Genomic DNA, 12,338 nt, shown 5'->3' on the forward strand with positions numbered 1-12,338 from the left:
TTAACATTTTGAAGAACTCTCAAATCATTTTCCAAAGCAGTTGTAACACTTTATAATCCCACTAGTAATGTATGTTGGTTTCAACTTCTCTGCATCTTTTCTATCTTTAGATAACATCTTAATCTATCCTGGTTATTGTCTGCCTTTTTTATTTTAGCCATTCTAGGGATGTGAAATTGTATCTCATTGTGGTTTTAATTTGCACTTCCCTAATGACCAATGATGGTGAGCATCTTTTCATGTGCTTATTGGCCATTTGTAGATCATCTTTGGACAAATGTCTATTGAAATCCTTTGCCCACTTTTAAATTGGGTTTTTTTATTCTTTTTTTTTTTTTTTTTTTTTTTTTTTTTTCCTTTGAGACAGGGTTTTGCTCTGTCACCCAGTCTGGAGTGCAGTGGCGTGATCTTAGCTCACTGCAACATCTGCCTCCTGGGTTCAAACGATTCTCGTGCCTCAGCTTCCTAAGTAGCTGGGACAGCATGTGTGCATGAGCCACCATGTCTGGCTAATTCTTGCATTTTTAGTAGAGATTGGGTTTTACCATGTTGGCCAGGCTGGTCTTGAACTCCTGACCTCAAGTGATCCTCCCACCTTGGCCTCCCAAAGTGCTGGGATTATAGGCATGAGCCACCATGCCTGGCCTATTGTTGAGTTGCAAGAGTTTGTTTGAGACAGAGTCGCCCAGGCTGGAGTGCGGTAACGTGATCTCCACTCACTGCAACCTCTGCTTCCTGGGTTCAAGCGATTTCCCTGCCTCAGCCTCCCCAGCAGAGAAGGGGTTTTGCCATGTTGCCCAGACTGGTCTCGAACTCGTAAGCTCAAGCCATCCACCTGCCTCAGCCTCCCAAAGTGCTGGGATTACAGGCATGAGCCACTCTGCCCAGCCAAGTTGCAAGAGTTCTTTACACATTTTGGATACAAGACCTTTTAAGATATGATTTTCAAATATTTTCTTCCATCTGTGTGTTGTCTCTTCACTTTCTTTGATGATGGCCTTTGAAACATAAAAGTTTTAAATTTTGATGCAGTCTAATTTGTTTTTTTTTTTCTTCTGGTTATTTTTGGTGTTTCTGGTGTCATGTCTAAGAAACTATTCCCTAATCCAAAGTCATGAAGATTTACACCTATGTGTTCTTCTAAGCATTTTTGACTTTTAGCTCTGCTATTTCAATCTTTTATCTGTCTTCAGTTATTTTGTATATATGGTATAAGGTAGGGGTCCACATTCATTTTTTTGCATGTGCATATCCATTAGTCGTAGCACCATTTTTTGAAAAGAATATTTTCCCCCTCGTTTAATTATCTTGGCTTTCTTGTTGAAATGGTCAATTGATTTTCAGCAATATTCTATTGATCTATATGCCTAACCTTACGCTAACAACACAGTGTTTTGATTATTGTACCTTTGTAGTAAATTTTGAAATCAGAAAGTGTGAGTGCTCCAACTTTGCTTTTTTTCCCCCAAGATCATTTAGCTATTATGGGTCCCTTGTATTTCCATATTAATTTTAAAATCAGCTTGGATTTTGATAGGAAGGACATTAAATTTGTAAATCAGTTAGGGAGTATTGCTGTCTTAACAATTTGGGAGTATTGCTGTCTTAACCATATCAAGTCTTCTGATCGATGAAGATGGAATGTTTTTCCATTTATTTGAATTTTATTTTTTTCATCAATGTTTTGTGGTTTTTAGGGTCAAGTCTTATATTTAACTTTTAAAAATTGTATTCCTAAGTATTTTATTCCTTTTGATTTTATTCTAAATGGAATTTTTCTTAATTTCATTTTTGGATTGTTCATTGCTACTGTATAGATATATAATTGATATTTATATATGATATTGTATCTTACAATCTGCTGAATTCATGTATTAGTTCTAATAATTATTTTTGTGGCTTCCTTAAGATTTTCTCTCCACAACAACATGTCACCTGCAGATATAGTTTTTCTTCTTCCTTTCTAATATCAATGCCTTTTATTTCTTTTTCTTGCCTACTTGCCCTGACTAAATCAATGTTGAATAGACATGCTAAAAGTGGACATCCTTGTCTTGTTCCTGATCTTAGGGGTAGAGCAGTCAGTCTTTGACCTTTAAGTATGATGTTAGCTGTGGGAAACAGATTGTTTGAAAGGACTTTTAAAGCTTATTTATTCACCTTCATTATTTAAAAGCTGTCTATCAGACATTATGGTAGAATACTGGTTAGTTAGACATATGCAAAAGCAAATTCTCTGAAATGGGAAGTATATCATCATGTGGAACAGTTACCAACAGCCCCTGTGTTAGTCTGGGTCAGTAAAGAAATAATTTCTGGAGGAAGTAGTTGAGACCTTAAAAGTAAATAAAGTTGACCATGCAAGGGAGAAGAGAGTGTTCTGAGTGATAAAAATATCAAGGCAAGTGAAGTCATGGCCTGCCTGAGAAATACAGTATGTATTCCAGAGGGTATATTTCCAGGAGATGGTGCTAAGAGGTGATGCTGGACAGGTAAGCAGGGGCTAGATTATGAAGGTATCACATGGGGCCTGTTATTACATTATAACTTTGCCTGCAGAGCAACCAGAAGTCATTGAGGATTTTAAGAAGGAATAAAAAGGGGGCAAGAGGTGTCACGGCAGTAGAGACGGAGATAACCGAAGAGATTCCAAAGAGATTTAGGAGGTGTAATTGCATGTTAGAGGAAGATGGGGCAAGGATGATTCCTAGATTTTTGTCTAGGGCAAATGGGTGGATGACGATTTGGGGAATACAGGAGAAATAGTTGGGAAAAGGTAATTAATTTTATATTAGAGATACTGAATTTGAGGTGCTTAGAACATATCCAACTGGGTATTTCCCATAGGTAATTGGATTTGATGTTTAGAGTGCAGAAAAAAGGTCTGGGCTAGGTCTATATGGTAGCTATAGATGTTATATTGTTATTGAAGACATGGTAAGGGATAAAATTCCTTCATTCACCATATAGTCATTTACCAGTTCACAGTATACACTTAAGAGATGGCACATAGAACTCACCTTACTCTATTCTCCAAAACACCTCTGACTCCCCCGTATCTTGCCTTTTTTCCTGCCTTCTCTTCTCTTACCCTCCCCTCACACCAAAACAGAAATTTCACATAACTTAATGAAGAGGTAGTAATGTGTATTATGAGAGTATTACCATTAGCTTCTCATCCTTCACTTACATATTGATGTTAGCAAGATTTCTTCTTGCAAAGATAACATCGTACCATATTATTTGTTTCAATTTTAGTGTCTTAAAGACTTTTCTACATGATCCTCTTGTGGAGTGGAGTAAACCAGTGAAAGGGCATTCCAAAGCACCACTGAATGAAACTGGAGAAGTTGTCAATGAAAAGGTTAGTAGAAGGTATAGCTTGATATGGGCTGTAGTCCTCATCTCTACAAATGAACTTGATATGCAGCTATAGTTCTCATCTCTATGCATGAGAACTGTTTGGAAATACTGTTAATGACTATTGATTACTCTGAAATCTAGTTCTCTAGTATCACAATGCCATAAGTTTTCTTTATTGTCAGTAATGTTAACAGTATTCACATTTGTATAATAAAAGTTCATGGCACACTTGTTTAACCATAGACAATTCACAGTTATGAGATACAGTAGGAAAAACTAAAGTACAAATTGCCTGAACTTACAGAACAATAGGTCTGAGCTTTAATATCATAATACCAGTATGTCACAAGCTATGTTAACAAATGCAGCAATTCACTTCTTACTTAGTTGAAGCTGCAAAGTTTGCAGATAGTTTTTTTGTTGTTGTGGTGGTGGTTGTTGTTGCTGTTTTTGAGACAGGGTCTCGCTCTGTCATCCAGGCTGGAGTACAGTGGCACGATCTTGGCTCACTGCAACCTCTGCCTCCTGGGTTCAAGCAGTTCTCCTGCCTTAGTCTCCCAAGTAGCTGGGATTATAAGCGTGCACCACCACAGCCAGCTAATTATTATATTTTTAGTAGAGATGGGTTTCACCATGTTGGCCAGGCTGGTCCTGAACCCCTGGCCTCATGTGATCCACCCACCTCAGCATCCCAAAATGCAGGGATTATAGGCATAAGCCACTGCGCCTAGCTGAGATAGTTGTTTTTAATAAGATAGAATAGATTAAGGATTCGTTTTTTTTTGAGGGGGGGCACTCTTACATCTTTAACTTGTACAGGTTTACTAAATACAATGAATTATACCAACTATGCGCTAATAAAGATTAAAAATTTACATTCCAGTTAACTACCTTAAGAGTTTAAGTCCACTTTCATCCTACTGATATAGCTTGAGGAAGGCTAGACCTGTACGCCCCCAACCTTCATGTCATCCTTAACCCTTTGTCTTGAGAAAGGAGGTTTAGCTGCTTCTTTAGCTCTTCAATTTCTTTTTCTTGCTCTATTATCTTCATCTGTAGGATGAGATTAATATTTCCAGAATTTTGGAAAAGTTCACTCTGTAGCAGTTGAAGAGCAGATGGTCTCTGGGACATGTTCCTTTTCGTTAAGTGATAGATATACTTGGCTTGTACTGGATACCTTTTACTGAGGGATTCCATTATCTGACCAGTTCTTGAACCTGTTAAAACTTCTGCTTGCTCCATTTCTGTTCTAAACAGCTGAAAGAGCTCTAGCAGGATCACACTCAAGCTATATACATATCTAACTGGACAAAGCCAGCCCCGGTCTCTACAAATAGTTTTTTTTTTTTATTAGCCGGGCTCAGTGGCACACTCCTGTAGTCCCAGCTACTTGGGAGGCTGAGGTGGGAGGATCACTTGACCCCAGGAGTTGGAGGCTGCTGTGAGCTATGATGACACCACTGCACTCCAGCCTGGGCAACAGAGTGAGACCCTTGGCATCATACTCAGATCCTTCCAGCTGTTGGGATGAAGCATACAGACAAGTGCCCACTCTGGATATAGGTGTTGGTGTTCTCTTTCTGTTTCTATGGGTCCAGTCTGTGTTCTTTTGTAAGATATCTGGACAAGCCAGACCAGAGTCTCCTATTTTTACTTGCTTATCAGAGCCATAAAGAAAAATATTTCTAGGCTTCAGATCTCTGTTTACAATTCCCATGTTATGTATGTAAAACACACCTTCCACTAAATCTTGAAAATTTTTTGTTGCAACACTGGCCATAAGGACAGGCAAACTTGTCCACACACTCTTGGCCCTGTTTGTTTCTCTAGGCTAGCCAGTCCCACAGCTGGAGCTTGCACACCTGCATCTGGATGTGCAGCATCAGGTGGTACTGCACCTCTATCCCCAACAAGTTGACGTTTTCTTCAGAAGATTCCTCAGTGGATGTGAAATTCTCCTCTAGGAGGGAATTACACCTGAGCAGCAGGGGCTGTTTCACAATTGACCAGGTAGACAAACCAGCCAGGCCATTTTCCTGGAGCTCCAGGGATGATTCAAATTCACTGGTGTCTCTTAAGACAGAATTGATGGTGTAGTTCACAGCTTGTTATTCTGAGTGTCAGATTCTGCAAAGGGTTTTTCTTTTCTGAGGTGAGCTCAGCGAAGATAATGGATGAGCTGCTACTTTCACCATTTTTAACACTGTATTGGTATCTGTCCTCTGCTTGGTTGGAGAACACTTCCAGAAATGGCAACTGAATGGAAGCTCTGTCTGCTTGTGGTTGGACCACTTGAACATGTTCTGTCCACGCAGTGTGATAACGAATGATATTAGGGTGCTGAAGACCTGCCAGCACCTTCATTCCCTGTAGTTCCTTCATGCAATGTGTTTGAGTTGCACCCTTAATCAGGATTTTTTAAATTGCATAATACTGACCATCTAATTTATTCTTGACCTTGTATACTCTTCCATATCCACCTTTTCCTAAGATGGCAAGTTCTTCAAATTCATTTAAGTAACGTGAAGTTTGTGCTTCAAAGGCTACTTCCCTTGATCTGATTTTCTGGATATGAGAAATAGCCTTACAAGGATCCTGATGAGCTCTCTCTTTAGTGGACCTCATTAAGTGAGTAATAGCTCTGTGGTGATGTAGTCTCAATGAGCTAAACTCGTCACAAGTGAAAGAAGACAGCAGCCCCATTTTGATAAAGGTCTGGCAAAGTAACTTAAACACCTGTCTTGAATGAACTGGGTTTGGTTCATGCACATGGCTCATGTGCTTCACCAAAGAAATAAGCAGGAGCTGGTTTGCAACTGCAACAGGGAAAGTTGGCTTTTGTAGGGGTTCTTTTAATACCTGGAGTTCTGCTGGAATATAAGTCATATTTGGAGTCCAGGCTCTTGGCGGAAAAGTCGATGGCAGATGGCACAGCAACAGTCCCCACCCCGTGGCCCTCCTCTTTGTGCTCGTGGGCTGCAGCCCAGCCCACCAGCCTACCAGCCCACCCAGCACCGCCTCTGAGAATTATTCTTCTAATAACGTTATTCTTCCTTTTGCATTCAGATATGCTTAAGAAATTGTACAGTTCCAAGTAGCTCACTTAGAACACCCATTTGCATGTACTAACATAATGTAAATATTAGGCAGTACAGCATTGTTATTCGAATATTCATTCAAATGTTTAAGTCCTAAACACTTCCAAAGCAGATTTAAAAAATTATTTTTCTAGAATTGTAATGTGTAAATAATTCTCTGGTATTTCACGTAGTCCAGAAACATGTCCAAGCAGTTGATGTTGAATCAATCTTGCGAGGCTCAAAATCAGTATCACAAGTTGACTGTATTTGTTTAATTTCTTCTTTTCCTGTATTTGCTCTTACAAAAAGGGTATTGGTCAGTAAAATGGCATTAACATTTATTAAATGTCAAAATATAAAGAAAGGTAGTAATTCCAAATTATTAACATCTGTTTTTGGTTTTATGTTTCTTCTTTTTAGGCCAAGACCCATGTTCTTGACATTGAGCAGCGACTACAAGGTGTAATCAAGACTCGAAATAGAGTAACAGGACTGCCATTATCTATTGAAGGACATGTGCATTACCTTATACAAGAAGCTACTGATGAAAACTTACTATGCCAGATGTATCTTGGTTGGACCCCATATATGTGAAATGAAATTATGTAAAAGAATATGTTAATAATCTAAAAGTAATGCATTTGGTATGAATCTGTGGTTGTATCTGTTCAATTCTAAAGTACAACATAAATTTATGTTCTCAGAGCAACTGTTATTTCTCTCTGATCATTAATTATATGTAAAATAATATACATTGTTATTAAGAAATAAACTGCTTTCTTAATACATACTGTGCATTATAATTGGAGAAATAGAATATCATGTGTTCTTATGGTCAAAAACTGTATTTGCAAGAAACAAGCAAGCCTAATTTCATTTTACAACTTCTATTGATTTCCTTTTAAAAGTCCTAGCTATTGTAAGGATTCACTTGAAGAACAAAATTATATGGAATAAATACTGTGGGCAAGGCATTGTGCCAGACTTGTGCATACAGCTACCCTCTCCTGCCCTCAAGGAAGTGACAGTCTAGTAAAAGAGATATATAAATATAAATAGCATATCATTAAGTTCACTTAATAAAACTTTGTTTTAAAGTGTGATAGAGAAAAAATATAAGCCAAGAAGCGTGAATGTGAAAACGAAATAAACATTCTGTAATTTGTATGATGTTGCCATACTGCGGTCCCAGAATGCAGAATCCAGTGGTTATGAAAGACAGCGATACTTAACATTTCCTGAGATCATAAAATCCAAAAAATATTAAATGTTTAAGGTTTTTCTGCAAGTCTTCGTCCAGAAGACTTAAATACAAAGTAACGAGGTTACTACATTCAAATAAGTGGAAAACTCTTACATTTAAAACTGATAATTTCACTTTAAGTTGATAGAACTCTCCTTTGCTGTCCGGTTGAAAGTGTGATGGGGAAAAATATGATAAACCCGGACGCATGAATGTCAAAACTAAACATTAAATGATTTCGTATCCAAGGTCTTATGTTAACAGTTGCGGGGGGCGCGTACATGGAAAATTTTTTTTGAACAATTTGGAAAAGAACGTTTTTAAACGTATGTATTAAGAAACGTAAGTTTAAATTCCTCAGAGAAAAAAAATTGTTCGCAAAACAACACACTAAGCCAAATCACCAGATCTTTCGAAATCTGAAAAATACTGAGATTAGCAACCCTAGGGGACAAGCAGAACAAAAATCAGTGTTCCATACCCTTCCCACACCTTCGTGCGGTTTTCATGCCACTTCCAAATCCACTTAGAAAGCACAGCTCTATCCTGGGGCATTTTCGCCCCTAAGTTGAAGCACACCGGCAAACCTCCGCAGATCCCCTGACCGCCACTGGACAGTACCGCGGCCCCGGCAGCGCGAGGCCCGGCGGGCTAAGCCCCGCCCCTGGGATGGACTCGGATCCTGCCGCTCTAGGCCCGGCGGGCGCTCTCTATGGTCGGCCGGGCGGTGTGTTGTCATCCGCGGAGCGACGGCCGGAGGCGGCGGCGGAGCCCCGGCGGGGCGTTTGGTTTCGGTTTGGCTCTGACTGGGATTAGTGTTGACGGTCGAAATGGGAGTCCCCAAGTTTTACCGATGGATCTCAGAGCGGTATCCCTGTCTCAGCGAAGTGGTGAAAGAGCATCAGGTGGGTGAGCGAGGGGCAACGGCTCAGAAGGCCGAGGACCCGGGGCTCCGCGGCCCTCTCCACCTTAGAGCTGGGGCTTTCGAGCCACCTCTTTCCCCTCGTCGTCTGGACGATTAGTGGCATTAGGGAGGGGGACGGAAGGTTTGAGGACGCCCAGATGAGCCGAAAGGGGCCAAGGACGCAGGTTGCCTGTGTGTGGACAGAGCCGCTGGGTTCACGGCCGCTCTGACAGCTCCTGCTTCTGCTGGTCCTTCCGCGACTCCGAAATGAAGTCCTGGGAAAGAACGCTTTTACTGTTCTCCGGTTTCCTCTTGGGGAGCTGCAAGTTGCCTTTTTCCTTACAGAGGCTGCGAAGCTGGAGTGGGTGTCCTCGTAGGTTCACCCATCCCACCCAGAGCGGCAGACCCACGTACAAACAATAACAGCCGCCTCCGCACGCAGTCACCATGTTTACTTTCCCTGATCTAGAGCGCGGCCCACCCGGCCCCCGGCGCCTCGACTTTCCGACGTGGCTGATGGTCCATGTTGATGATGCCTTTTGTTACTTTCTGTTATTTCAAAAGCAGCACCAATCCCCTGTTGCCAAAACAAAAAACTCTTGGGCGGGCTGGGGAGTGGGGCGTAGGACCTTTTATTTGGAGGCCTCACTGTGTGACAGGCGGATGGGAAACAAATTGATAGAACATTAATACTACTAATAATATTTGGCATGTACTGACCCCAGGACAACGTTAATGTGTAGATTCCAAAAACGTAGTTTATATATTGGAACTGTGGAAAGAGAGGAGAAAGCAGTCGTCTATTAGGTAAACTAGACTTTGGGTGATACTTTGGTGTTTGTCACATTTAATGAATTTGATCTCTTGTCTGATGTTTTACAGAAAAACAAAAAGTTTGAAATTTGTGTAGCTGATTGAATCAGTCGTGATTGGTAGTATTGTAAATAGCCTATTAAATTATGGTTTAATCGGTATTTACGAACATGAAGGTAGTTTACTTCTGGAAAGGAGTTTTTGTTGCTGGATTCCAATCAGATTTGGTAGATGAGAAATAGACTACAAAAACTTCTCAAGGTTAGCTTATCTTGAATTTATTTGAAACATAGATTGAGTTAGGTTTAGAGAGGTATTTTTTCCCCCGGGGAGGGCTAAAAAGGAAACCAGTATATTGCAGAAATGGAGACAACCAACTTTGGCTTGTCTTGCATCCTTCAATCAGTACCTGCTATACATCAGTCACTTTATCTCTAAAGTGCAAAAATAATGGGATTGTTATTCGGGATGATTTAATACATGATTTGTTCAGTAATAGTTTTATTCTGTAGTCTGTGGCACAGAATTTGGTTTGGCGAAGATATCTTAGATTCTCTCCATCCTGAGGAATTTTGTTACTGAAGAATGAAAATCTCTTTAATGCAGTTTTATGACATGGACACTAAGGATAGGTTTTGTGAAAGCTTTATATAGAAACTGGGAGCAGAATTATTTTTTAATTTCACTGTAAATAAATTTTAAAATTTGGTTCATCGTTGTGATGCCTTTCAAAAATGTTTGATTAAAAAGAGACAAAAGGGTTATCAGCTTCTCTGTTAAGTAGAACTTAAAGATGGTAATGCCTAAATAAGTCACAGGCATTCAAAAGCTAGTCCTGGGCAGGAAGGATAGGGAGAAGAAGTGAGTTACGGGAAGTCAGTGGTGTGGCCTCAGTAGCATAGGTTTTCAGTTTCTCTGAATCATCTTGTAAAAACAGAAAGAGAAACTAGAAACCAAAGTTTAAAATCCATAAAACAATTACAACAAACCATGTGACATGCTATCCCCATGAAACTCAAAACATAACTAGGTGAGGCAAACTATCAATAGTCTCTAGACACCGTTGATAATTGACATCTGTGCAAAAGCGAGAAGGAAGCAATGGGGCAACATCTGATGAACCTTAGAACAGGAGAATTCCAGAATAGCCAACAGTATCCACTAAAAGACTATGCTGGCCAATTAGATAGCAGTAGCTGAAACAGAGGAGTTTTATTCTCTCCATTATTGACTTGGTGAAGGTCTACCATAAGAAAGACCAAACAGACGGGAGTAGTCTACCTCCTGTGAACACTGAAAACTGACTTGCCAAGGTGCCATTCTAGACCAGAGCCCTAAGGAAAAGGGAGTGGAATAAAGCCTTAGGAAAATTTTCTGCTGGAAGTGGAATAAAATTTTATGAAAGGGACAATAGAGACAAGAAGAGATGGAGACAGTCCATATAGAAGTGAGGCAAAGTCATAGAACCAAGAAATCTTAGAAAACAAACCACAAAGCAAACCACTGTATTTTTTAACACTGCCCAGAAACAGCTTTGTGAACTTATATTCCCTGAACCTCTACTCATTCTAAAAGTTCAAGAAATTGAATTCACATAAAAATGAGCTACAGAAAGGTATTGAGATCAAATTACATACAAAGTTATTAAACGAGAAAAAGGGACAGACTATCTCTCCAGACATAAAAACTTGCGATGAAAAAAATGCACACAAGATAGACCAAAATTATAACCAAAACTAGTATCTATTTCACAATGAGTTAAAAGGCATTAAGAAAATGAGGTAAGACATGAAGGAACAACGTATATCAATTATGAAAATGTGAGAATGAGATGACAGAGAAAATTAGAAGTAAATGAAAAAAAAAATTTCAGAGCTGAAGCCTCAAATAGAAGCAAGACAAGAGCAAATGATACCATTTAAGAAAACAATCGGCAGTGGAAAGATGAAATTTTAAAAACTAAAGTAGATTTAAAAGATTCAAGAAAAAGTAACAATAAGAAAGATAGGCAAAGAAGACAAATTAGAGGCGCCTGAAAAAGAAAAAACCAAAGCAGCATAACAGAATGGGTACTCAGTAAATATTTTTTGAGTGAATTAATTTATTGGCTATAGCATATAAAATATAGTATATAGAAATGCATATTAAAAAAGACATGGCATATTAGTATGTTTTAAAACAGTATTTTTTTAAAAAATGAAATGAAGCCTGGGATTATTTTTTATTTTTATGAAACATAGTGTATATATTTATGGGGTTCATGAGATGTTTTCATACAGGCATGCAGTGTGTAATAATCACATCATGGAGAATGGAGTATCCATCCCCTCAAGTATTTATCCTTTGTGTTACAATCTAATTATACTTTTAGTTGTTTTTAAATTATTGACTATCGTCACCCTGTTGTGCTATCACACAGTAGGTCTTATTCATTCTTTTTTTTATTTTTTATTTTGGATACAAGGTCGCGCTTTGTCACCCTGGCTGGAGTACAGTGGCGCAATCTCAGCTCACTGCAACCCCTGCCTCCCCGGTTCAAGCGATTATTGTGCCTTAGCCACCCAAGTAGCTGGGATTAGGCATGTGCCACTACGCCTAGCTAATTTTTTTGTTTTTAGTAGACATGGAGTTTTGCTGTGTTGGCCAGGCTCTTCTCCACCTCCTGGTGGCCTCAAGTGATCCACCCACCTCAGCCTCCCAAAGTCCTTGGATTACAGGCATGAGCCACCGTGCCTGGCCTGTGGTTTTTTGTTCTGTTTGTTTTAATTTAAATCTTTTTAAAACTAGAGGTGGGGTTTTGCCATGTTGCCCACTCTGGTCTTGAACTACTGGGCTCAAGCGATCCGCCCGCCTCGGTCTCCCAAAGTGCTGGGATTACAGGCATGAGCCCCCGTGCCCAGACTAGGTCTTATTCATTCTTTCAGTTTTTCTT

General features: G+C 39.6%; 2 protein-coding genes and 1 pseudogene across 7 annotated transcripts in view; 2 read left to right on the forward strand and 1 right to left on the reverse strand.

Moving 5' to 3' along the window:
* Positions 1–7,234, forward strand: part of ATR (ATR serine/threonine kinase) — a 142,251-nt gene extending 135,017 nt beyond the window's left edge. For all 3 annotated transcript variants that reach the window (XM_055295155.2, XM_055295156.2, XM_063610664.1), the window contains 2 exons: positions 3,259–3,364; positions 6,867–7,234. In XM_055295155.2, the coding sequence (XP_055151130.2) occupies positions 3,259–3,364; positions 6,867–7,040 (280 nt within the window). In that variant the 3' untranslated portion in view covers positions 7,041–7,234. The remainder of the gene's footprint in view (positions 1–3,258; positions 3,365–6,866) is intronic.
* LOC129491923 (eukaryotic translation initiation factor 2-alpha kinase 1-like) lies at positions 3,682–6,131 on the reverse strand (annotated as a pseudogene).
* Positions 7,235–8,386: 1,152 nt separating the features above from the next.
* Positions 8,387–12,338, forward strand: part of XRN1 (5'-3' exoribonuclease 1) — a 145,332-nt gene continuing 141,380 nt past the window's right edge. For all 4 annotated transcript variants that reach the window (XM_055295158.2, XM_055295157.2, XM_063610665.1 and 1 more), the window contains exon 1: positions 8,387–8,594. In XM_055295158.2, coding sequence (XP_055151133.2) covers positions 8,520–8,594 — 75 coding nt within the window. In that variant the 5' untranslated portion in view covers positions 8,387–8,519. The remainder of the gene's footprint in view (positions 8,595–12,338) is intronic.

Source organism: Symphalangus syndactylus, chromosome 10 (genome assembly GCF_028878055.3).
Source record: "Symphalangus syndactylus isolate Jambi chromosome 10, NHGRI_mSymSyn1-v2.1_pri, whole genome shotgun sequence".
Taxonomy (NCBI): domain Eukaryota; kingdom Metazoa; phylum Chordata; class Mammalia; order Primates; family Hylobatidae; genus Symphalangus; species Symphalangus syndactylus.